The sequence below is a fragment of the Convolutriloba macropyga genome, chromosome 2 (assembly GCF_964194025.1).
Source record: "Convolutriloba macropyga chromosome 2, txConMacr16.3, whole genome shotgun sequence".
In the NCBI taxonomy this organism is placed as follows: Eukaryota; Metazoa; Xenacoelomorpha; order Acoela; family Convolutidae; genus Convolutriloba; species Convolutriloba macropyga.
The window spans coordinates 24,457,880-24,483,651 of NC_134469.1; the positions used below are offsets into that span (position 1 = coordinate 24,457,880).

The window sequence follows — 25,772 nt, forward strand, 5'->3', positions numbered from 1 at the left end:
CTGCGATAGTACTCATTTTCAGAACAAAAAACACAGTGAGCAAAGAAACAAAAGTAGACGCGTTCGATCGTTGACAAGACAGGTTTTTTAGCCAAGATTGAGAAGTTGACCATTTGAAAACTGGTAAAATTGAGTCGTGGATATTTTTCTTGCCATATTACTTAATTCACCCACAAAGAGCTTCCACTCAAATTCTTCCAATACATGGCCCACGGCCTTTTCAAAACCAATCGGTCACCGGGGGTCTTTTCAAACACAATATCCAACACCCGTCGTCAAAAGCTTTTTCTTAAGTCAGCTCAGGGTCTGTTCACAGCCAATAAAGGTCATATCGGTCGAACACGGTCTTTTTCTTTTTTAAAAATTATTTGTCATATGTCATTTGTCATTTGATTTCATTAATAGATAAAAACATCTCTTCCCTAGAAACATGCATACAGGATTTTTGCAGAGTAAAGCTTCGCATTATCGCAAAAAATGTCCAGCAGAAAAGAACACACATTGAATCCGATGCCATCTGTTAGAAAGTTGATTTGGTTGGTCGAGCGCGTTTCTCAGTTTGACCCTGAGCGTCTACAATGTTATCCGTCAACAAATGGTCGACACAAGGTCTTTTCATACACAATATCGTTAATCACAGTCCATCAATACTGTAGTCGAGAAATATGTGGTTTTTAAACATAAGAAATAGTCGGTAACGTCTTTTTTCTAGCCGAAAACGACAAAATTTCCTAAGATTGTTTTTGTTTGAAAAAGATTCGATATCGTCGTTATTTAACATCAGAAAGATTCGATATCGCCGGTTTTTAAACATAAGAGCGACTCGGTATCGTCGTTCTTAAACACAAAAGAGGTTCCATCCGCATTGCAGAGAAAAATACCATGAAATTCTTCTTCTGGGTTTTAGAAGCGGACTAATCCAGCAGATCGAGCAAAAAACGGCCGACATTTTCCGTTTCAAACGTAACCAGCCGTTAACAACTTTGCTTGTAAACCCCACGAATGTATGTCAACACTCAATGAATATGAGTTAATCAACTCAATTCTCATCGATGTTCAACAACGTATGTTACATTTTTTAATTCAAAGTCAAACAAGAAATTTATATTCGTTCAATTAATTTTGTGGACAAGCTGTGGAAGAATTTTCAAAAATTTTGCACATTTTGAAATATGTTTGTCTGAGAAGTACGATTGAAAGTCCTATAGAAAAAGTCATAGCGTTTGACAACATTATAAACAGAAAAAAAATCACATTTTCTTATGGGAAAAACCGACAATTTCTTACGTCTAAAATCGAGCATACCGTCGATCTCTTACAATTAAATACCGAACAAACCGAATATTCTAAAACTGAACATACCGAATCTTTCTTGCGTCCAAAAACGACGATACCGAGTCTTTGTTACGTTTGCAACCGACAATACCAAACAAATCGAATGTACCAACGCGTCCTTACGTTTGATACCGAACATAACGAAGATTTCGTAAAAAAAATTGTCCTTTTTGTTCCGTATTCTCAATTAGGGTGTCGTGTACCTCTTAACTAGGAAGGGTTTCCATTCTCAGATAACTCTCATCCTCAATTTCCAATTAAGTATTGATGCCGTACGGTTTCCTGATCTCATTTTACTGCAGTCTGGAGCAAAACAAAAGGTAGTTACTCTTGATAAGAGTTCTACCTGAAATTTATTCTTGAAAGCAGAACGAATATGTAATATTTATGGCAATCAACTAACATTCAAACAGTAAAATTAACAAATCACCTTCTACAAGATGTAGTTAACATAACAATCAAATGATCGCATTTACTCAACAGACGCTATGCAGTGTGCTATTTTACAAGTCAGGCTCACTTTCCTTATAGCCCTTCATTCTAAATAGTCATAAGCACCACCAAAAAACAATAACGAGGAAAGTCTGTCAAATTAAACATAATCCTGCCCTTTTGACTGTATATAAGCATTGACAGTACAAAAATATTGCCAGGATTTCTAAGAACAAAATAATTTTTGCAGGAGACCATGAAACCTATAAAATTTTTTGTTTTTTAACGAAAATGGTCTTAATTTCAACAAAATAAAAGCACGCCGTTTCAATCATCTACATTTTCAAATGATTTTCTACGGAAACAATTGTGACCATCAATACGGCCGTAACTTAATTCCCGGTGTCTTTTTGAAATGAAGTTGTACCGAAAATTTTTTATAGTCAAAAAGTAAAAAATACACATACCTAAAAATATTCTTTATACCTTTATTACATATAAAATACCTTTATTCAGATAATCAATGTTCTTAAGAAGAAACTATGTGTTTTTACAACATATAACAGGATCTCAATTATAAAAGAAGCAAATAACTTCTACCTATCACAATATTATTATTATTTTAAATTGTATTACAATATATAAAATATACATTAACACTCAGAAGTTCTCCGAGTAAGTGGTCACAAAAAATGTCCCTTACTCATCTCAGGTTAAATTACCATTTGTTGCATATTTATCCCAGAGTCAGGTAACACAAAAATTACAGAGTAGTATCCTAGTTGATTGAGGAAGATTATCTTGCAAGGTCTTGCATCAATCTTGCGAGAATATTGCAACTTTATACTTCATGCTGCAGGATTCCTGCAAAATCTTACAAGAAAACCCACTGATATGCAAGAGTGTTGTAAGATAACTGACCATCCTTCGGGACTCTTACAAGACAGCCGTCTGGCAAGATGACCGTCAACTGCTTTCGCCGATTCATGAGCCTCATTAAGTTCTTTAAGAAAAGAGAAAATGCTTGGACTTAATCTCTAGTCGCCAAGGATATTATAGGAGACACTAAAACAGCTTAGAATAACAAATTTAAATGGATACATCAACAAAATAAGCAAAAAGTCACAAAATGGTTGGTTGGGTGTTCCGGCGCAGCAGACACAAAATTAATAAGGTCATCAGCAAAACACGAGCACATGACGATAAGGTGGGGAATAATGCAGGGGGTTAAGCGCTCAAACAAAAGGAGCGAAACACCAGAGGGTGTGAGTAAAAAACGCTTTCCACTTTGTGTATTTTAACTTAGGTTGAGGGTGCTAGTGATTTCACAAAAAAATTATTCGACGTTTATATAGCGAGAATCTGATAAAATTTTTGTAAGATAAGTGTCCGGGTCTTACAATTAACATGCAAGATAAGCGTCTATTTCTGCAAAATTTTGCAAGATAAGCGTCATGTGCAATAATTTCTCAAGATGTTGCAATATAACCGTACTAACTTGTCTAGAGTAGCTAACAGTCAGCGTTCTTTTTGAAAAATGTGGGAGTCAACAACCTATAAATTTTTTAATCAAGATAATAAATAGGTACGATTATTAAAAGAATATGGTAACCTTAGGACAATATTTCTGAGGGAGCTAATCAATTATTTGGCTTTCTTATAACTAAATCATCTAATTGTTTTCGAACAAAAAATTTATGGAAGTAAATTCGGCCATTAAACTATGATTTCTAGTTTCCGTTAGGTACCCTCATAGCAATTTTACCGTAACTAAATTGTACACAAAGAAGAATTCATTCAGTTTATTTAAATTTTACTCTTTCAAGCACTGGAGCACCGTTGCATCTGCCAAATATGTTATTAACTCTTATAGCAAAAGTGAACAATCAAAAACGATCTAGCTTCATCACCTTCAATGTATTGAGTTATTTCAAAATGGTTCGCTATACATTGAAACTATAAACTAAATATGATTTCAAAAATAGAATATGACAAAAAATATTAGTGATATAATTGTGAAAAAAAAATCTTGTTTTGCCCAGTATTGGGTGCCCATGTTTAGGTCCAGACCCAAATTGAGATATGATCAGACTCAAATTCAGACCATTGTCCAGGCTCTAAACATACTATGATCAGATTTTCGAGACCAAAATGACAATTTTTCAGACCGAACCTATACATTGGTCCAGACTATAGTGCGTTTTTGATCAAACTCAAATCCAGACCCTTGTTCAGACTATAAAAAGATTATGATCAGACCTTCCAGACCAAATTGACCGCTTATCAGTCTCGATCTAAACCAATTTTAGAAAAATGCACCTTTTCTCTGTTATTTTTTTTTGCATTATTGGTGATTTGCGCAACGCAAGCAAACAGATTTTTTGCGGTAAATTCCAGACAAATTTCAAGTCCTTTAATCTAGCAACACCAATAGTTGTTGCTAATTCAGACCGAAGTGACCTCTGATGAGACCCAACCCAGATCGTGGTCCAGACTATTGTGCGCTAGAACCGCTGTCCAGACCCTGTAATTTCGGTCTGGGAACACACGGTTGTGCGTTCAAATGGGTCTGACCATAGCTCGATTAGGGCCTGGGTGAACCTATTTGCCTAAAAATTAGTTGTATATCTTCAATATCAAATAACTTTTTAGCCAGATATCTAATTTAATATACTGTATTTAATCGTCAGTAACAATTTTAAGGGTTATATCTTTGACTGGCTTATTCGTGACAACTTTTAGTTTTTCGAGCGTTATCCTCAATAAGTTTCAAATATATTTCCACCTTTAGTTGATAATTTTAATTTTCAGAACTGTAACAACCAGTCGGTGTACCCATCCGATTAAATCTATTATTTACTACATCCATCTGTAATCCACTTTCAGGAGGTTTTTTAAAAATCAGAAAACAAAAAAAGTTTCTTAATTGGCCTTAGAAATTAAGCCCAATCAAGGCTATATATCCATTACTTACGATTGATTTACAAGTATAATCGCACAATTTTTTTGTTCTTCGAAAAGGTCTGAAAAGACATGTTTTACCTAATTGCAATGCAAGACTCATATAAAAGTATTAAGCTTTGTTTTGACGAGTAAGATCTAATGTACCTTTACATAAGGTATGAAATATTATCTTAAAAAATTTGCTTTTCTGTTTCTGTTATGGAGTCGCTGCATTTTCATTTGAAACTTAATAAGAGGCACATTTAATCGTTGTTTTTTTGTTGAGCTGGTGTTTGCAAGATGCACATTAGCATCATTTCAAATTCCTGACTTCCCTTTAACTACTATACCGTTTGGCACAATTTCCTGTTATATGGAGCAGTGATAATATTAAGAGACTTCGCCAATAGACGCCGTCTGAGCCACACATGCGACTCAATAGCTAATATATCACTCCAGTTCCTACATTTATTGCTACAACTTCCCACTAATCACACTGTTGTTTATCAACAAAACTCTAACTAAAACCCCTTAGGGTTCTATAACATGGTAGGGTTTGTGAAACCTGTTCAGATTTTAAGTCAAATAAGTTTATAGTAGCGTGACTAGTGCCTCATGAAAGTTTCAGACATGCGAAGTTGTAAGGTTAACTTAAAGTGATATTATTATTATTGTTTTGATTTATTTGGTATTCATTCAACTGCTAGTCGGTCTCTTCAGAAGCACTGACTCGGACAGAAATATTTCTTCCAGATTATTGAAGGAATTTGTCCAGTGAGCCTAACAAAAACCTATTTTAAAAATTATTACAAATTATGGGGTAGCTGAACAAAAGACAAAAAGTCAACTTTTAAAGTAATAAAATGGCCGTGGAAAAAGAATTTTTTTAGAGGGTTTTAATAATTTTGAAGTGAATATGCGCTTAAATTGGCTTACCAATCGTACATGTATAGGCGAGCTCAAAATAGTTTTCTTTAGTTTTAGAAGTTCGCGAATACCATGCTAAAGAAGCTAAACAAATTTTGTACATTTTACTAGTATACAGTTTAAGTTTGATCCGGTCAGTTGCAGTATTTGAAACATGGTCAAGTCTGGCATTAGTTAGAAATTTGGAAACGGAAATTAGGGGAATTCAGGTCCCAAGTGGGCTACATTTGTAAAACTGTTCCTGCTTTGGGCATAGCAAAAGTTGCCCGTGGTTATTACAGTTTCAAACTTAAGCCTATCGACTCAGTTCCATTCCTGTTTATCTGTCCCTGTGACCATAATTTCACATACAATCCAACCACTTTTCCATTTAAAACGTTGGTTTGAATGTTTTGAACACTTTTATAGTAAACAGTATTGTTGAACTGGTTTAGTTAGTTAACTTTTTATATTACCAAATTATAACTTATAACTTGCAAATTTATAACAGAGAGGAAAGTTGTTATAACAAAGTGCGTTGTGTGATGTATAGATAAGAATTGAGTTTATGAAATAAGGAAGTTTTATTTTGTTCATTCCGCCGCCCATTTGCAACACTTAATCCCATTCTGAGTGATTGAACCCAAACAAAATACAAAACTTCGACTTTCCCTCATATTGATTGACTTCCGTTATTAACTCGTGCCTTTCTTCAAGTTTAGAAGGAACATTTTGTTGCTACATTAAGTCAAAGTTGAAATTGGAATTTAAACCAAGTCCGAAATGGCGGACGACAATTGCAACTGTGGCGGTTCAGGTATGTGTAAAATGTACCTTTTTATTATTCATTCTCTGTTTGTGAACAAACAGTCAAGCCCGCTTGTTCCAACATTAACTAAAGTCTTCAGTTAAACCTAAACTTAAATATAATTCACACAAAGTCACAAAAGGATTAGAGCTCATTACTTATTTACAGCTTTAATGTTTAAATAAGCACAAAAAATTAAAATTTTTCCACCAACCAAATTCATTGTTGACTTTTTCATCGTATGGCGTCGTGTAATTCTTGTTGGTGTATGGGTATTATATATGACGCAAAGTAAGACTAGTTTTTAATATGCCTGAATTAGTGCGGCTTGTTATCTACGCGGGTTTCCTTGGTTTTGCCCAAAATTCTGCCATTGTAAATCCCCGCAGATTAATAATTCCCCGGGCTTTTCCAAATTGCTTTGAATAAACGGGGCGCTTCATATTATGTACCCAGACAACAAATATCCAATCATTTAATATATTCCTTATTTTGCTAAATTTCTTCATTGAATTTGCAAATTAATTTGATTAGAGTTCAAAGAATCATAAAAGCGTCTCTGTTACAAAAACTTTTGTGAAAGTTTTTCCCATACATAAAACTAATTAATTTCTTCATTTTGAGTTAACGTTTGTGCCGGGATAGCTTTTGTACAATCATTTGTTTTCCAACATGTTAATATAGTCGCGCATACAGTTACTATTAATGTTTTAGTCTGAAAGGTTTGGTTGTGATCTTCGCGACTATTAGTTAGCCTTTAACAGCCTGGGTTTACACCATTGTTAAACTTAGTTTTGATCATACATGTTATATATCAACACAAAATTTTAAAAACTTCCCCAAAAATTTAATCAAATTTTTTTAGCTGCTGTAATATTTGGTTTTGAACTTTCAGTTCATTCTCCGTTTGTTTTTTTTATTGTTTACTAACTCGAGCAAAACTTGAACTTGGAATAGCCAAAATAAGGAGATATTTGTAACGGATAACTGACCATTTTTGCAACAGCATGTTATGGATTTGTAAAGTTGAGTTCTTTATTTGAATAGAAAAAGAAGTAGAAACTGTAATGAATATTAATTTTGTGTTTGCTTTGGCACAATTCAATTGTTTTCAAAGTGTGACGTAAACTTTTTGGCGACATGCCGCAACTTTGTCGATTTTTAAGGAATAGCTTTGTAGTTAGAGCACCAAGAGACGATAATAGTACCAAAAAGTCTGAGCTAAGCCGAATGCTCGTACAGCCAAATAAATTGGAGCCACAATTTGACTTTGCAAATTTTTTGCTCGGCTTCATTCGATTACACTGCCGTTCTTATTTGATATTACTGTAACTAAAACGTTCCGGGTGAAACATTATCAAGCTTCTTGGAAACACGAATAAATACTGGAGTTTTAAGAGAAATTAACCTCATATATCCGCTTAAACTAAAGCAAAAGTTGTTGTTCTTTCGAAGGATTAAGTACTTTGTGTTTCGGCTAATTAGTGGTCGGCTGTGAGAACAATATTGAAATAGAAATCAATCTTGAGAAGATATTGTGAAACTGTTTTTTTAAGTTTCTTTTCCTCATAGAAACTGTATTATTAGGTCAGCATCAATAATTTTCAAATTATTATCTACGCTTTATGAAATGTTAGAACAGTTTATTTACATTCTACTGCATAAAAATTAAGCATAGTCCAATTATTTCAATTTATATGTTTTCATTAAGTTTGCAGATTTTAACTTATCATTTTCGCAAACAAAATTATGACCATTTTTTTAAAAAAATACAGTAGTGTTCTAATATCGAATATAATATTAAACTTTGTACTATTGGCAATCGCTGATCCCTGGGGAACCAAATTATTGAAAGTTTTGATCTCAACAACTATCACTGCTTTTACTATAAACTTTTTATAGTATTAGAACGTTTTCGGCTTGTCAGCTTCCTATGATGTAAAAAATATACTGGTAACGAACAAGTAAACTGCTCGCATCAAAACTTTAACAGAAAAATGTTGAGAGTTAACACTTGGAAATTCATCACTACGATTAAAAATAAGAAAATTGCGGACAAAGCTTCTTTAACACAATTTGTTCACTCAAAAAGCCTAATGAACGGTTTAGTGAAAAATCCAAATAGAGCAACTGTTATTGAAAAATTAGTTGAAATACATTCTATTATTTAATAGTTACAAAAATGATTGTAAAACAAATTAAAATTGGAAAACCTACAAAAGCAATTTTTTTTATTTTTGCATACGTATTTCGACAGTTTGTTTTGTATCAAGCATGAAAAGACAACGTTCCGATCTTTGCATCTTTTTTTGCAATCGACTTTTGACACATCTTGACATGATCACCAATAACAGCTCAATTGTTTGTGTTTTGTTGGGTGGGAAGCTACAGTCTTTTATGTGTCCTAAGAAGGTCTAGTTGGAATTTTTATCAAGTTTTAGTTTCATGCAATTTAATTTGTTTCAAAAATAACTATGGCTTTGTTCAGGAAACAAAAAACCTACATATCATTCTGCCAAGTTTGCTGCGTCATTTAAACAATGGTGATATGAATATCACTACTTTCTTTAAGAGCGTTTGAGCTTCAGCTAATTTTTTTAGTGTAGCGTCGTTGAATCAAAATATACCTTCACATTTTCTTCTAAGCGCATTCTTTCAGCATCACCAAAAAATATTACTGCTGGTCATCTGTAAAAACTCTTTGTGTAATATGTATCTAAAATCTCTAATATGTATCTTATTTGCTCAAATCAGTTGACCTGGTTTTATTATCGTCCTAAAGAAAAATTATATCAAAATTTATTTTAGAAACGAAAAACTGTTTACTGATTGTTATTAGAGCTTAAATCTACATATACCGGTTTCTTTCCCTTACGGTGTGAACAAAGAAGAGTTTTAAATTTTTATTAGAGTTCCGAAAACGAGAAAGTAGGCTGCTGTATATGTTATATGGTCAGAAAAGTTTGTTGGAGGTAAGAGAATTTATGGAAATGTTTGTATAGCACGCTTTATTTTAATTTACTTATCAAGTGTCGATAATCCGGCTAAACTTTAGAAATTGAGGGCAAATTAGGAAAACCTGATCTAGGAACGTAAATGCAATAGCAAAAATTGCTTTAAATATTTTGTTTAAGTTTTCTTAAGAATAATTGCTTATTTACTTAAAGATAAATAAGTTAATTAATATACGCATGTTTAACAAACCTTGTTGATAAATGTTAGTTGCGATAATTTGTTACGGACCTTACATAAGCGTCATTTTTAGCAAGAGATTTTAATGAGCATAACCAAAATAGAACTTTGGGTTTTTTTTGAATAAAGTTTGACCAGTCTTTTGCTGAGAGCTTTTGATAGCAGTGCACAGTGACCTAAGTACATACTGCTAGTTCAAATTTTTATAGCTGAATCTGGCCTATTCCATTTCATTTAATTCTTATTTTTTTTAAAGAAAACATCAATTTAATTGTTACTTTGAATAGAGCTGAACACAGTTTTGCAAACAATTCATTTTTCAACAATAATACTAATAAAGAAATAATATAGTTTTCCAAAAGATTGTAATAAGAACAAATGTTTATCATTTGATTATTCGTTTTAGCACCGTACCGAACGGATGCTAGGAGGCATTTCGCCTGTTTAAGCACCGTTTCAGAGCTGTTCAATTTCAATCACTGTACTTCTACACGTGCTTGATGTAATTTTTGAGCAAGCTTTTCACATAAAAACGAGCAACCAAAATTATCCCAAGAATATACGAAGCTACATGTATCTCGATAGTTTTCTTTTTGTTTTTCGAGATTATTTCTGACAATTTTTAGGGATTATAGGGTAACAAAATTTAACCCTAATTCCTCGTGGCTAAAGTATTGAATCGCTTCTCAAAATTTGTTGTCATTGATTATCAAACATAAACGAAATTTAGTTCAGCAATTGATAGTTACGTCTCGTTGGAGACACTTTAATCCATTACATGTTATTACAAGAGTGTTTAATATTTGTGTTGAATTAATAATTTTGAGCGCATAGTGGTAGAATATAACTTTATGCCAGAAAGAGGAAAACAAATATCTTTTGTTTTTACCTTTTGATACCATTCTTTTTCATGGTTAAGGAAAGACTCAAAAGACGCACTTTGCAAATCTGAAAGCGTAGAATTCAAGCCATTTTCATTGAGCATTCTTTGAAGCATAAAAGAACTTTTGTATATTCTATTTGGCGTCTAGAATTTTGAAGGCTGGGTGAAAATATATTTTTTGTTATAAAGCATTTTGCTTTACTTTTACGGACATAGCAAGTCGTCTGTAATTACGCTGCAAAAATTGAAAACTGAAGAGCCTAAAATCTTTGCCTCAAATAAGTTTGTGCGGACGTCTTTTTTTATTCTTTCGATAACTTCCTGAATAACTGCAGTTTTCAGAGAAAATTATTTTCACTTGTGACCTATATTCTATTCTAGTGAACAGAAACGTTACACTTTCAGCAGTTAATTCTTATTTTCACTTCTGATTTATCATCCATTAAAACTTATCTATCCAGCTACGAATAGTCTTTGGTCCCTAAAGTGTTCTTGTCAGAGAGTCAAGCGTGTGTGTTATTGGTGTGGTCACGTGACTGGATAGTCTATTGATGGGTGGAAATGTCGCCAAGCCCAATGTACAGACAATGATAGACGGTTAATTCATCTAATTGTTTTATTACTATAAAAAAGCACAGTTTTTAATTGCACCGAACTAATTGCACCGAACACTGCGCATTTTCGAAGTTTTTCCTGGCTGAATAGCCAATTTCTTTTCAAAATATGTGACTTTGTATTAGGTCTTCAGATATATCAGTCAAGATTTTTTAATTAAACTTTTTTGTAAAGAATTTTTGAATGCTTTCTACGTACTTTTTCGTAAAAGCCTTAAGTTAGAAGTCCTCATCATTTATAAGGGATCTTAACAACTTCACGCTATGCAAGATTTGACTCTAGGAAATTCGTTCAGTGAAAACTAAGCAATGCTAACATGAGCTACCACAAGTACTAAAGCAGTGCACGAAAAGTTACAAAAAGTTTATGCCAACTACAGAAAAAAAGTGTCAACTACAGAAAAAAAAAGTGTCAATTACAGAAGAAAAGTGTCAACTACAGATGCTCTTTTATATTGCACTGAAAAAATCAGATATGATCTCAATAAAAAAGCATCGTCACAGGAGCTTTTTTTACACCTGTCAAAAGCTTTTGATTCGATATCACATCCTACTCTTCTGCACAAAACTAAACTTTTAGGTTTTAGTGAACAAGCAAATACAATTCTAAAATCTTATCTAGAAAACCGTGTTCAAAAAGACAAATTCTCGAAGTATGAATCAAATTGGATAGCACTCAACCGTGGAGTACCACAAGATACTGTGCTAGGCCCACTGCTTTTCAACATGTATGTAAATGATATGAAGGATGAAACTGATGTGAATTCTAATATAATCCAGTACGCTGATGATACTTTTATCTTTTGCAGTGGAAAAACAATTTCTGAATCAAAATTATATCTTGAAAAAAGTATTGCTAAACTCATTCTCTTTTTCAGGAAAAATGAGTTAAACGTAAATTAAAGCAAAACCGAATTCATTATTTTTGGAGCCCCAAAAAGGAACAAAATCAAAGAAATAGTCGTTAACGGATATACAGTTCTCGAGAAAAAAGTTGTGAAATACTTGGGAGTTCATATTGACTGTAATCTTTCTTTCGATGAAGAAATAAAAAATGTACTAAGAAAAATGGCTGTTGGCATAAAGGTCATTTACTCCATCAAAAATATATTTCCAGAAAAAAACTAGATCTGCTTTACTGAACGCTCTTGTTTTAAGTCATCTGCTTTACCCAATTGTTTTGTTCTCAGGTCCTAAAAAATCACTTCGAGTTACTCTAAATAAACAACTGAACTGGGGATTAAAAGCATGTTTCAATAGAACCAAATTTGACAGGACAACTGATCTCAAGATCAAACACAAAATCTTACCAGTAGAATACCTCATAAAGTATCGGGTTATTATATATTTTATAAAGCTTCTAAAAGCAGATCTACCAGCTTTCGATGAACTCAAGTTAGCCACCCTAAGTGCTAAAATGAATGACCGTACAAACAAGCTGTCATTTGGAGCAAACCAAAAAATAAATATAATGCGAAACTGTTTTTCAGAAAAAACAATTGACTGGTATAACGATTTGCCTCTCACCTTGAGGCGAAATATCCCTAAAAAGCGGGCTCTCAAAACTACAATAAAAAATCATTTCTGGAATGAGTTTCTAAAAGACCCAACTGTTTCTGAATTGAATTCTAATCTCAAATCTTTCAAGTTCAATCTTAATTTGACTTAGTTTTAGGGCGTCATTTAGTCTTCTATGAAACGTTAATTGGAGGATTAGCCTTTTTTAAAATTATCTCTTTTCTTGAAAATGTTAATTGTAGAATTAGCCTTTTAAAAAATTTTTATCATTTATAATTCATCTCTCTTACTTTGTCGATATTTTAGCACATTGTAAATTTAATACAATTTTAAACTTTCACATTATGTGACGTTTGTTTCATTTATACTTCTTAACACTACATTGCCTTTAAACTATGTTCTGTATTTTATAGTTCATACTCAAAGGAATTAACAATGTTTTTCTTTTTTTTTAGTAACAAGAGTTGCCTACCATAATCATTTCAAAATAAAGACCGTTTAGCGTTCTCTGAGTTTAGAACTAGCTATCAAAATTATTTACTTCGGTTTCAGCAGGACTTCGCAGCTAATAATCAACCTTATTCAATATAAAATAGTAACTGTTTGCTGAACTTCTTTATGTTACTAGACAGACAACAAACCATCTGTCTGAATTCCTTCAATTTGTTTGAATGTAATTTCATATGACACTTAACGTTTGTCATTGCCTCCATTATGTGGCACATAAGCATTTCCATCTTTTCCTCATAATATAAGTTATTGCTGATGATTACCTAAATTGTCAACTGTTTGAAATGCGCTTTTTCGTACTGAATCCTTGCGCGGTCACTGTCCGAAAAATCGGGTATACATACTTGACGATTTTGTTGGGCTTTTTCGCGACCCGTGATTTAACTCACCTTTACTAAGGCTAACTGTACATCAAATTTACTTGCAAAGTTAGGACCTCACTACCTTAACAGAGACCCTAACTTTATTTAGTGTATAGAAGAATAGTGCAGCTCAAATCTGCTTAACATTACCTCTTTCCTACGGATACAATATTTAATTACCGAAATGAACGAAAACCTATTTGCTGGCTAATCTCAGAAATGTCCCTCTCGATTCTAATTGTGGAGTAAGAAGACAATTTGTGATTTTAAAATTTTTCAAAGCACTCTTCACAAGAACCATTATGTTTTTGCATTTGGTCTCAGATATATACTAATAACATTCGGGCAATGAGGTTTTAGGCTAATTAAATGCTCAAAATGGTTTTATTCCCACAAAACGGAAAATTTCGAATTTTTGGATATTGGCCATGTAGTTGTGATTGTCTATTTTTACTAATTCATTTATTTTTTCATCTGATTCTCTTATTCTTGTGAGTGATAAAATAATATTACTCTGGTTCATATTTTAATTTTTAAATTTAGGTCTTTCACTTTTCCGCTTTTCAGCTGCTATTTGTTTACGTTCAAAATCTCTTAATTTCAGAACTTTCTGTTGCGCAAACACGTTTTCTTTTGTTTTTATGTTTTTAACCAATTGGCCATCAAAATATTTTTTACTCTGCAATTTAGTTCAAAGAAATTGTCGTGGTCGATAACACGGGTCAAAGAATTCAATAAGTTGAATTTTAAATTAAATTTTGAACTGAAAATATACAAAAATTAGCTTGTATTTATAGTGGTTATCTATGCGAAAATATACAGAGAAAATTTAGATTAGCTAAAAATATTTAACATGATTGGCATGTGAAAAGATCTTAACTCCGAATCCCGGAGGTGACTTTCTATTTTCATCAACATTTCATGAGAATCATATATGGCTTGGGTACAATCGAGTTCATTAGTTGGAGGTCAGTGGATGTTGGAATCAGGTTTCTGTTGGTGGGAGAATTTACTTCTGACATATGATTGATAGGTCAATAAGATAATGATAGCGCCAAAACAAAATCAGAACTGTGTTTAGTTTTGTAGCCATTACTTATCGACACAGCAATAAAGTTCGTCAGGTAAGTTCTTCTTTCGTTCTTTGAAACTTTAATAAAACTTCTAAGTTTCTTGATGTTTCATTGAAACCATCACATCCTCCCTCCTTTTTTAAGCAAGTTTGGGGTATAGGTTCTCCAAATCTGTCAGGTTGTTTTCTGTTCCTGGTTCATGTTCGTGAAGGCTCTGAGGTTTCGGGTAGTTGGTGCTCTGCAGATGATGTGGCTGCAGAAGCTTCATCTTGATGTGAAGGTCCCACATCTGTGTTCTGAAGTTGTGGTTCTGATTGAGATATGGTCTCCTCCACTGCTGGTTCAGTTTTCACATTGTCCTCGTCTAGCCTCGCAATTTGGTTGTCGCTCACTAGAATAGTCCGTGCTGAGTTTTCGGGCTGTATGAAAGATGTGTTCAAGCCCTTCCTGATGATGAAGGTAGCAGGAACTGTCTTTGTGTTTTCGTTGGCCTTGAGTAGAATGGGTTCGCACAAGTCGAAATCTGCTATTGCTGGTAGTCTCACTCTGCGTCCCAACAAGAGTTCAACTGGAGTTTTGCTCCTCGTCTTTGAAGTGTTGCGATGTGTCATCAGTGCCCTTTGCAGGAATGCTCCAAAAGACACATTAAGGTTGGGACTCCACGCTTGAAGTGCCCGCTTCACTGTCTGAACTGCTCTTTCAGCTAGTCCATTAGCTCTTGGATGATAGACGGGTGATTCTAATTTCTTAATTCCCAGTGATTTACACCACTGTTTAAGGTCACCACTTACAAATTCAGGACCATTATCAGAAACTAAAGTTTTTGGTATTCCGAACCTTGCAAAGATTTGACTAAGATATATTTTAACTGTTTCTGATGTTCTAATAAGGCTTCTATCCAACCAGAACCCGCGTCAACAATTACTAATATATTGCCTTGGTCCTTAACATAACCCCAGTCCATGTGGAGCCGTTCCCAAACGTCGGCTTCTGGCCACGTAGAGACTGTTTTTCCCAGGCTAGGCCTGTTCAATTGACAATTCTTACATTTACTAACAAAGTGTTGAACGTCTTGGGTAATGCCAGGCCACCAAGCTATCATTCTGACTGATGCCTCAGTTGCATTCTTTCCGGGATGTGTCTCATGCGCTTTTGCCAAAACCAAGTGTCGTAGTTTGGGTGGAATGAAAGGAACAACACCTCTGAAGATGATTCCATTATGTAAAGTAAGTGCATCTTTCTGTTGTTCGAATCCTTTTTCCGCTTCTAAACATTGTTTCCAATTGCCGCTTTTGATTCGTTTCATTATGTCCTGGAAGAGTCTGTTTGTTCCAAGTTCAGTTTTGATTTCTGCTTGGGTCACCAAATCACTCTGAGCGAAGTAGATGTTATTGATTGCGAAGCACACTCGATCGTTGTCGGATTCTTCTTCGTCAAGTTCAATTTGATAGTAGGCATCTGAGAGGTCAATTTTGCCAAAGTATGAGGCCCCATGTAGGTTATGGAAGATCGTCTCCATGTCTGGTATTGGGTAGTCCTCATCCATGACCTTTCCATTGATGTGTACTTTCAAGTCCACGCAAAGTCTCAGTTCTCCACTCTTCTTTCTCTGCCACACCACTGGAGATGCATTAGTGACTCCTCCTGGCTGTACCGGTTCAAGGATGCCTTGTCTGACCATTTGTTCCAGCTTCTCTGTGACCTTGTCTTGAAGAGGTAGAGGTATTTTTCTGGCTTTGCAGAACATTGGCTGTGTTCCTGGTATAAAATTCACATGAGCTTTGTAACCCTTCACAGCAGGTAGGTGCTCGGCTGTTATGTTGTTCACGCCGTGCTTGGGTAGAAGGTCACTACCAAGTAGTCCAAATTCTTTATCAGACTGCACAACTGCAAGTTGTTTTTGAGTGAGCCTGCTTCCGTTCCACTCAACGTCACAAGTAAGTGATCCCAGAAGCGTTAATTGATGACCATCATAAGCTTCGAGATGTCTTATCTTACCATCCAACTGAGGTTTACCAAGCTCAGTCCATATTTTTGATGATATCACTGTGCTATCTGCACCTGTGTCTACCTGCATTTTTACTTTGCATTCAATTATTGAGATATATTCCCATGTCACAGACATGCTAAAGATTTGTTCTTTAGTATAAAACATTCCCATCTCCGATGCTGGAGATGCTTGCTCTGAAGAAACATTTTCTTCTTCGCAAAAGTTATTCTGTTTATTGTACTTACCTGAATTTGGTTGGGGTTTGCTTCTACACATTTTTGAGAAGTGTCCCACCTTTTCACAGGTGTTGCATTTCTTATTTAGCGCTGGACAAGGTCTACTAGAGTGTGGCTTACCTCCACACCTAGTGCAGATGTTGCTGTTTCTATTAGCCGTAATTTTTTCATTTGGTTTTCGAAAGGTCTTTTTGAAGTTGAACCCAACTTCTTCTTTCACCGTAAAGGGCTTATTACCTGATGAAGAACTTGCAAAAGCCATTGCTTGACTTCTGAACTGTAAACTCTCGGTCATTTCAGTAACCGACATTGCTGGTTTTGCTTTAATACCGTCTAGTAGTCTAAGTTTTGCTTCTGGGTCCCTCAAACCTGAGATAAACTTTATTTTTACCAACTCCTCTTCGGGGTTGGCCGCTGTTTTCAATTTTTCGAAGTCACAATAGCGTGCTTCTTCTCTAAGACGTGCTAGGAAGTCGTCGTCTGACTCCCCTACACCTTGGATTACGGACAGAAATTTAGCCCTTTCTGCCGTTACTACTCTCTCTTTAGGAGAAATATAGTTTTGAATCGCCAATCTGATGTCTTTATACGGAGTGTCTATCAAATTCCTAGGACTCATTAAGCTCCTAAGTTTAATAATTGCATCTTGCCCGCACATACTAAGAAAGAGATTGATTACTTGTAGGTCCTGTACAGTACCATCGGTGTTGACTTTGTCCTCTTTCTTCTCTGCGCGACATTTCGCCACAAAAGACATAATCCACGCAGTAGCTGATTCTGCATTCTGTAGATCCAAAATTTGTCTGTCTGTAGCTGGTCTGGACACCATTGTCGTGGTTGATAACACGGGTCAAAGATTTCAATAAGTTGAATTTTAAATTGAATTTTGAACTGAAAATATACAAAAATTAGCTTGTATTTATAGTGGTTATCTATGCGAAAATATACGAGGAAAATTTAGATTAGCTAAAAATATTTAACATGATTGGCATGTGAAAAGATCTTAACTCCGAATCCCGGAGGGAACGTTCTATTTTCATCAACATTTCTTGAGAATCATATATGGCTTGGGTACAATCGAGTTCATTAGTTGGAGGTCGGTGGATGTTAGAATCAGGTTTCTGTTGGTGGGAGAATTTACTTCTGACATATGATTGATAGGTCAATAAGATAATGATAGCGCCAAAACAAAATTAGAATTGAGTTCAGTTTTGTAGCCATTACTTATCGACACAGCAATAAGGTTCGTCAGGTAAGTTTTTCTTTCGTTCTTTGAAACTTTAATAAAACTTCTAAGTTTCTTGATGTTTCATTGAAACCATCACAGAAATTGTTGATGATTGTTGATTAATCAAAGTTGTCACAAACAATATTTTCAGAATTACCGCCCTCTAGTTTTATCTAATCGGACAAAATGGCTGAAAATCATTCTCGATTTCCAGCCAATTTTGATCCTAGCCACTGAGATAGATTGTTATAAGTTGTGCACAAAAACGGACCATTTTATGTTTCCAAAAAATAGATATCACTAAATTCCATCAAGTCTCTTATTGGTACAAGGACCAATTACTTGCTGAACTCTTATTTAAGTTTTTGAACTGATCCCCACACAGTAAGTTCGTCTCGATGAAATATTCAGATTTTTGATCTTCCATTATCCCCTAAGAATTGTTTCCTTGTAAGAAAAATTTTATTGTTCACCAATTTTTTCCAATTTACTTCTACGATAATAAGGTAATGTTCGAAAACTTGACACAAAAGGGGAGGCAATGAACGCTCAATTGAGATACCGTTGAATGGAAAACAAGCTGTCACTGACAATGTCTGAACACGACCATTTTTGAGTGCCCAAGCTGGAAAAGATAAGAAACCCAATAGTTTTCGAGAACTTAGGTCAAGAAAAAATTTGATTCATTCACATCTGACACCCTTTTCAATGGATTATGATCGTTTTATTATCCTTTTACCAGCTCAAATCTGTAAAAATTATTTTGGTTTGTATGCAGTTCAACGAGGAACTCCGCCGTGTCTTGATTTTTTCCGTTCGGTGGTAAGATCTGTGAAGTTGTTGTATTGACAGTCGATATTTGCCCCTCGAGTACGACATTATTTCTTTTGGACGAACTAGAGACAATAAATGTAGAATTTGGAAGATTTTAGTTTTTGATTGCAAATCTTTCGGCGACTGCTTTCAAAATGGTTCTGGATGCTGTTAAATTACTAGCTTCTGGGCATTGATACTAAATCAAGTACAATTGAACAGAGCAGTCAAAGATTTTTCAGAAGCTTTCTATAGGTAGCTTAATGAACGAATATTTATACAGCCAATTTATTCCTATCCTTCCAAGTTGTTTAAAATTGAGAGTAAATATCAAGTAATACCTCATTTCAATTGAATATTTATCACTGAAATTGATCTTAAATCTCTCGTCAAACCGAAAGGACTAGATAATTCATATTTATTGCAACGTTTCCTTATTGCGGATAGAGCGGAAAAACGCTTAGAAGTCAAGATTAAATCGGTACCGAGATTTGACTAAATTTAAATACGTTTTTCTTTAATTTGGCTATTTCAAAATTCTGTTTGCGGTTTAGAGAGCTTTAAGCCAAACTTCAAACAGAAACCGTAAATCCTTGTTATATGTTTCTATATCTCCTAATCCAATCATTTATAGATCGCTATGGTTCTGAACAGTTCAAGATAGTTGTAAACGCCGGAACCAAGTGTACTTTCACCGAAAGAAACTTTGTTAAACTTATCGCTAACAACCCAAAATTCTGGGCAATCAGCTCGTTTTGGTTCAAAATCTGGGGGAAATAAAAGCAATCACGTGTGATGATTGATAATTGTTTTTCATGTGTGGTGACGTTTTAACATGTTATATGCATTCTCACAACACGCATTCATAAATCTGAGCAATTCGCACAACCTTGAACCAGGAAATTACTGGAACCGTTACCCCTGTTTTTATTTCTTCACCTTTAATTAGAGCCGAATTTTCGGGTAGTTACTAAGATTTGTTCAAGCGTACATACTGTTTCTAACAGCCCATTTCCGCTAAAACTGAAATAGCCAACTTCGCTCTGTTCTATGAGTATATATAAAGATATTTTACGAGTACCATATAGGCTTTCTCAACTTATTGTTAGCTGAAGTTCGGTAAAAAGAGCTAAGTCTCTGGGTGAAGTCGAAGCAACTTTCACTAAGTGTTATTCATTTTTCAGCACCAAAAGTTAAAACTCCAAAATACGCTTACAATAACGAATAAATTTGATTTTTCCAAACTTTGCACTAGTCAATAAGGCTTAGATATCATTATTTTGTAAATTTTCCCATTTTTAGCAATCGAACTTTGTTTACCTTTCGAACGTGTTAGTTATCGAAATTTTATTGACAATTATTTTGTTATGCGCAATAAGTTTTGTTTGTGAAGTCGACAGTTACAGTCTAGTTTATCTTATCTATAAGACTTAATTTAAAATTAGATGGTGCCTTTAATGCAGGGGCCAGTCTAGACAAGTGTACTGGGTTTCCGTGGCATTTATGACTGACTGGATAAAAATCTAGCGATGGGTGCAAACTTCGCCAAACCCAATGTACAGACAATGATCGACGGTTAACAATTTAAGTTCATTCGAAAATAAATAGCCAGTTATTATTCAGTGAGTTTATTATAACGAATTAACCAGATGATTCCCTTTTCTTCCCGTTCAGATTGGAAGCAAGTGCTGATACTTGGCCAAAAGTTGAATTTAGATTTTTAGCGTCCAATTTGATATTAGCGAATTTCAATATTCTGATATACAGAATCAATGTTTTAAACGGTTGCGGAAAGAAACCGCCATGCCTCAGCGGCCCGTGGGACTTGATATGAAACTATCACTACCGAACAAATTATGACAACCGAAATTCAATTTTAAAATGGGGGTTTATTTCCGTGGGGGTTTATTTCCGTGGGGGTTTATTTCCGTGGGGGTTATTTTCCGTGGGGGTTTATTTCCTATCTAAATTTAGGTGGGGTTTTTTCCGTGGGGGTTTATTTCCTGGACCCTTTGTACACTCTATTATGAGACTTGACACATTCATAAACTATTGCTCTTATAAAAAAGAAATGAAAATAGCAAAGATACGATAAAAAAATCAGCCTGCAGTTTCGATTAAAAAACAACAATAAAATTGCGGTCTTGAAATTTATGAACTAAAAATTTCGTTGCTTTACTTTTTAGAAAAGTGAGGTAAGTGAAGCAGTTCCTGGAAAGGGTCTCGTTAATTGAAGTTTTTGTGTGTTCTGATTTTGTGAAGTTTTTGTTTTTTCATCTTTAATTTTAGTTCAAGTATTAAATTTCTGTTCGTCTTGAGCAAAAAGATATCTTCTGGCGCGTTCTGCCAGTGTCATAAATTCAAGCTTCACATGTTAAAAACACATATGTTAATAAAATGACTGAAAACAACATAAAAGTTGACTTGCAATTAGGAGGCATTTCGCAAAAAAACTTCTTTACCACGACCTGCTGATCCTTTTTCAACATCAACATTCTTCATAAAGTTGCCTTGAATTTTCTCTAGCACAAAGTTTTCTTTTCAATTTTGCACGATAGAAATCACATTCAAGTAAATAGGCGACATGTATTCATCGGAGTGATTTGCGTCGTGTTGGTTGTAGATTGTTTCAGGTTTAAAAATTTTATTACACAAGGAACATCAGTTATGTTCCCTGTGTAGATATCATGCTCTGAAATTAAACGTTTCTTTAATTTGAATTTTCCCTCAGACAAACATTCAGAAAATTGTGCGAGGAACGATTGCTTCGTTAAAATAATAAATCAGGCCAACAGAGTTAGCTCGGGAACTGAGCACAGCAGAAAAAAATCAAGTCTCACTGCTCAACTTTTTCACGAACAATCCTTTAAGTTTAGATTTGCAAGTGTGTGCGTAATCGACTGACACTAGGGTTATTTATTTATTTTTCTTAAAATTTGGATATATGAGCTCATATTTTTCACAAACCGTGTTTTCGTGGCTAGCCTAAAAACTTGGGAGACCTTTTGTCTCTTTATGACACGCCATAACTCACCAGTTATAAGTAGCTCTTTCCAAATAACTAACATAATATCAATTAGACCGAAATGAAAAAAAACTTAACTGATGCTAATTGCAGATTAACAGGACAGTTAGCAGTTTTGCGGCTACACATATCATTGTTTACACGAACCATCAAGTCTTTGAATTTCGTCTCAAGTTATTAAAAAAAAGATTCGTGAAAATAAGTTTTAGGCTAATTACACCTTCAAAGATGTGGAAAAGGGTTAAATCCCGTCATCAAAAGAAGTATATGAACAAATAAAGACTATAAAGTGGGGGACACGTTTTTTGAGAAATCGATTAAACAAAACACAAAATTTATTAAAATTTGACTTCTCGGGCATTTGCCTCGTAATGTCATACAGTTAACTCAAAGAAGTATAAAATTCGCAAAGCAAACAAAATGCGCGCATTTAATGTTTGGTATGAGATTAATGTTTAACAAAGAAAAATTTAGGCCTCAGACATTACAGACCTAAACGAGACACGTCTTTTTAATCAAATTCAAAACTACGGACAGTTTTCGCACACATCTTATTTTTCACCTTTTTAAAAACTCTATATTTCGTTCCTCTCAATACTTTTTTTCTGATTTTGGCTATAATTTCTGGTCTGCCATTACGGTTAATTTGGAAACAATTTAGCGAATATGTTTACAAACGGTTAGAGCCTTAAAGAGAATTCTCTAACCCTTACACTCTAACTTTTTTCTAACTTTTTTCTATTGCTTTTTCATCTGAAATTCTACTGAATTATCTTAGAGAGCTTTGAAAGCAACATCTAGGTTTATCGGTTTATTTGGTATAATATTTAGGCTTAGATTTTTCAATTTATGCAGCTATACCTGTTTTTTTGGAGTGAATCATCTAAGTCTTGACTATTCCAGGGGGTGATAGACTTAAATTGCATGGTTGAAGCTCCTGCTCTCGTTTTTTTACGGATCAAGACTTTGTTGATCAATCAAGCCATTACATAGAAAATCAATATGTACGTATGTCACGTGCGTGTGGGGATTGCAAATAATACGGACCCACTAAGGTGGGGGCACAAATGGAAAAGATCCGATTACTTAATGAAAAAACAATTTTCATTAAGTGGACATTAACACCAGTCTCCTTGATAAATTAACATCGGCATGGGGTAATATCGTGCTTGTTTTTAATTTAGTTGGAACTTTATTCGATAATTTCAGGCAACTTATATTGAACAGTTTTGAGATTTAAGGAAAATATCCATGGAATTGTGGAATGCGCGATTTACGCTTCATAAGCACCTCAAATTGCTCAAAATTGGACAAAATGGGGAAGCGAAGGAAAACTATCAAAATTACACATACTGCTCGAAAATTATTGGTAACTGAATTAGAAAATTTTGTTTCAAGCACAATCCACTAAATGCAAACAATAATGACGATTTGTAGAGCTGATCGCACCTGCCATTAATAGAACAAGGAGACTTATTAACAAGTCATTTAAAAAACACTGATTAACAAAGTCAAAATAGCATTAGATAAAGCCAGATAAAAGTCATCAAAATAGCATCCCATAGCGATATTAAAAAATACCCTCAGGAAAAAAACTTGTTCTTCTCTTGAAAGCATATGGACCTTTGCGGCAGCAATTAATTTGATAGTCAATAAACTATTTGCTTATCACTTTAGACAGGTTCAATTGCACTTCAAATGTAACACAAAGAACAATGAGATTTGTCACTAATCTGATTATCTGACAAGAACTCAGAAAGATTTCAAAAAGAAGGCAGAAGCCGAATAATCAAAACGTTACATGAGACTCGTGGTATACAAGCCATGAAGCCATAAGCTTATACATAAAAAGCATGAATTTTTGATTCTCCAGAAAGAAAAACTACCTGCTCTTGATGAGTACAAGCTGCGGCTTTACAGAATTAAGAAACAGGGGGCAAAGATCCAGAGCCACAAAATTAATGAAGCTGGACTGTCTTTGGTGCCATCTTTGATGAAAAAAGACTGAGTATTTACAAATTCAGTAAACCTTTTCCCAAAACCTTCCCAAAAAAGTCGGATCACGGATCAAACCATTCAACAATTTTTTTCATGGTTATAGGTAAATCGAATCACATTATTGTGAAAAATTTTGACAAACTTTAGCAAAATTGACGAAAAATTGATAAAAAAATTATGAAGAACGTGAACATAAACAACGGGTATTATTCTAACGTTCACAGAATTCTAAACCGCGATAAAGATTTTACGCTGCACTAGGCTTTCTAATGATACCACACAATACTCTCTACGATGAACATATCAATCGGCCAAAATTGATTGACCAAAAAAACAGCTGAGCATATGGTCCGTCCCCCACTAAGGTTGTTCTGATCAAATAAGTTGATAAATTGGCAAACTTCTAAAATTCACATATTTATCAAGCAAATTTTCCAAAAGTCATGATAACGTTAAACATATACATAAAAAAGATAATTTTTAATTCACTAGAGAGAAATACCATCTGCTCTTGATGAATATAATCTCTTGCTTAACAAAACTAAGAAACAGGGGCAAAGTTCCAGAGCTACTAACGTTTTTAGTCAAATATAATCAATGTCATTTGAGCCATTAGGTAGCAACGGAAGCGTTTAAAAAATTGAACTCCCCACCCCACGGAAGGCAATTGGATGTTTTGTAATACACCCAGGCTACGAGACTGCAAAAAGAACAGCAAATGCGGTCGAAATAAGAATTCAATTAAAATATACAAAACAATTTTGATGCGATTAAAAACACAGTTTTCTCTGAAAGCGCAAAAAATATGCCAATTTTGTCAGTACATGCCCATGTAATTATGATTTGTCAATATTTGAATTCTGATGGGAAATCTATTTGGTCTTTAAATAACATTAAAATACGGAAATTAGAAAAAATATATATAAAACAACGCCACCCCAATATTTCAAAATAATTTTCGATTTTCAAAAGGCACAATACAAACAAAACTTGCCTCAATTTTGTCGCGAGCTCGTAAATAATAAGTAATTGTTCCAATGTCTACGAAAAAGACAATTTGGCAGCAAAAAATTTCATTATGTCAAAAAAATAAACTGCTTTGTATTATGATTGTTTTAAATTCATGAAGTTAGCAAAAATTGAATTCCAAAGCACTCTTATAGGAAGCACTTCATTGGTATCTATTTCCGGCAAGAATACAGAAATTGGGCTGTCTTTGGTGCCATCTTTTTGATGAAAAAAGACTGAATTTTGACAAATTTAGCAAACATTTTTGCTATAAAAATGTCGGATCAAACCATTCAACAAATTTTTTTCATGGTTACATGTAAATGCAATCACACTATTGTGAAAAATGTTGACAATTAACCATCCCCACCCCCTCCAATTTTGCTCCCCGCTTATTAATGCACCCCCTTCTGATCATCAAGATCGAAATAGAGACACACCCTAATCCGGTTTTCGATCCTATCAATCCTTGACAGACAGACAAGGAAAAAACATAATCTTTAGCAATTCCATTGTTGATTGTGTCTATATTTCTGTACTCCTGTCTGTAATATGCATTGGGCTTATCTTTTGAAATGCGCTTGTCTGTATGTAATGTACTAATCCAAGGTTTTGACTGGAAAGTAAAAGTAAACAGGGAAATTGTAACTGTTCACGTGTCTTGACTGACAATGGCCAAGGATTCAATCTGTCACCAACTTGGAAAAGTTTGCTATCGCATTTGGATTCATTGAATTTGTTGATCCCACGTTTGTAGCCAGTTTTGTACCCCTTTCATATTTGTCTGGCTGGCCATACGTGATTTATTAATCCCTTTTAACACATTTCCCCCAGCAAGACCTATCCAACTTAAAAGCATAAAGAAACGGCTGTCAAAAACATTTACAATGAACAAATA

At 34.4% G+C, this 25,772-nt stretch overlaps 2 protein-coding genes across 12 annotated transcripts in view; both read left to right on the top strand.

The window, feature by feature from the left end:
* Positions 1–25,772, top strand: part of LOC142358508 (large ribosomal subunit protein uL23m-like) — a 486,669-nt gene that overhangs the window by 260,957 nt on the left and 199,940 nt on the right. The window lies entirely within an intron of this gene.
* Positions 5,993–25,772, top strand: part of LOC142358345 (uncharacterized) — a 52,885-nt gene continuing 33,105 nt past the window's right edge. For 2 of the 10 annotated variants that reach the window (XM_075409783.1, XM_075409801.1), the window contains exon 1: positions 19,398–20,418. In XM_075409783.1, coding sequence (XP_075265898.1) covers positions 20,373–20,418 — 46 coding nt within the window. In that variant the 5' untranslated portion in view covers positions 19,398–20,372. Of the gene's footprint in view, positions 6,434–6,699; positions 6,716–6,803; positions 6,980–7,130; positions 7,147–10,519; positions 11,097–19,397; positions 20,419–25,772 lie in introns of those variants that run through there. The other 8 variants (XM_075409766.1, XM_075409776.1, XM_075409771.1 and 5 more) reach the window with 8 other exon arrangements.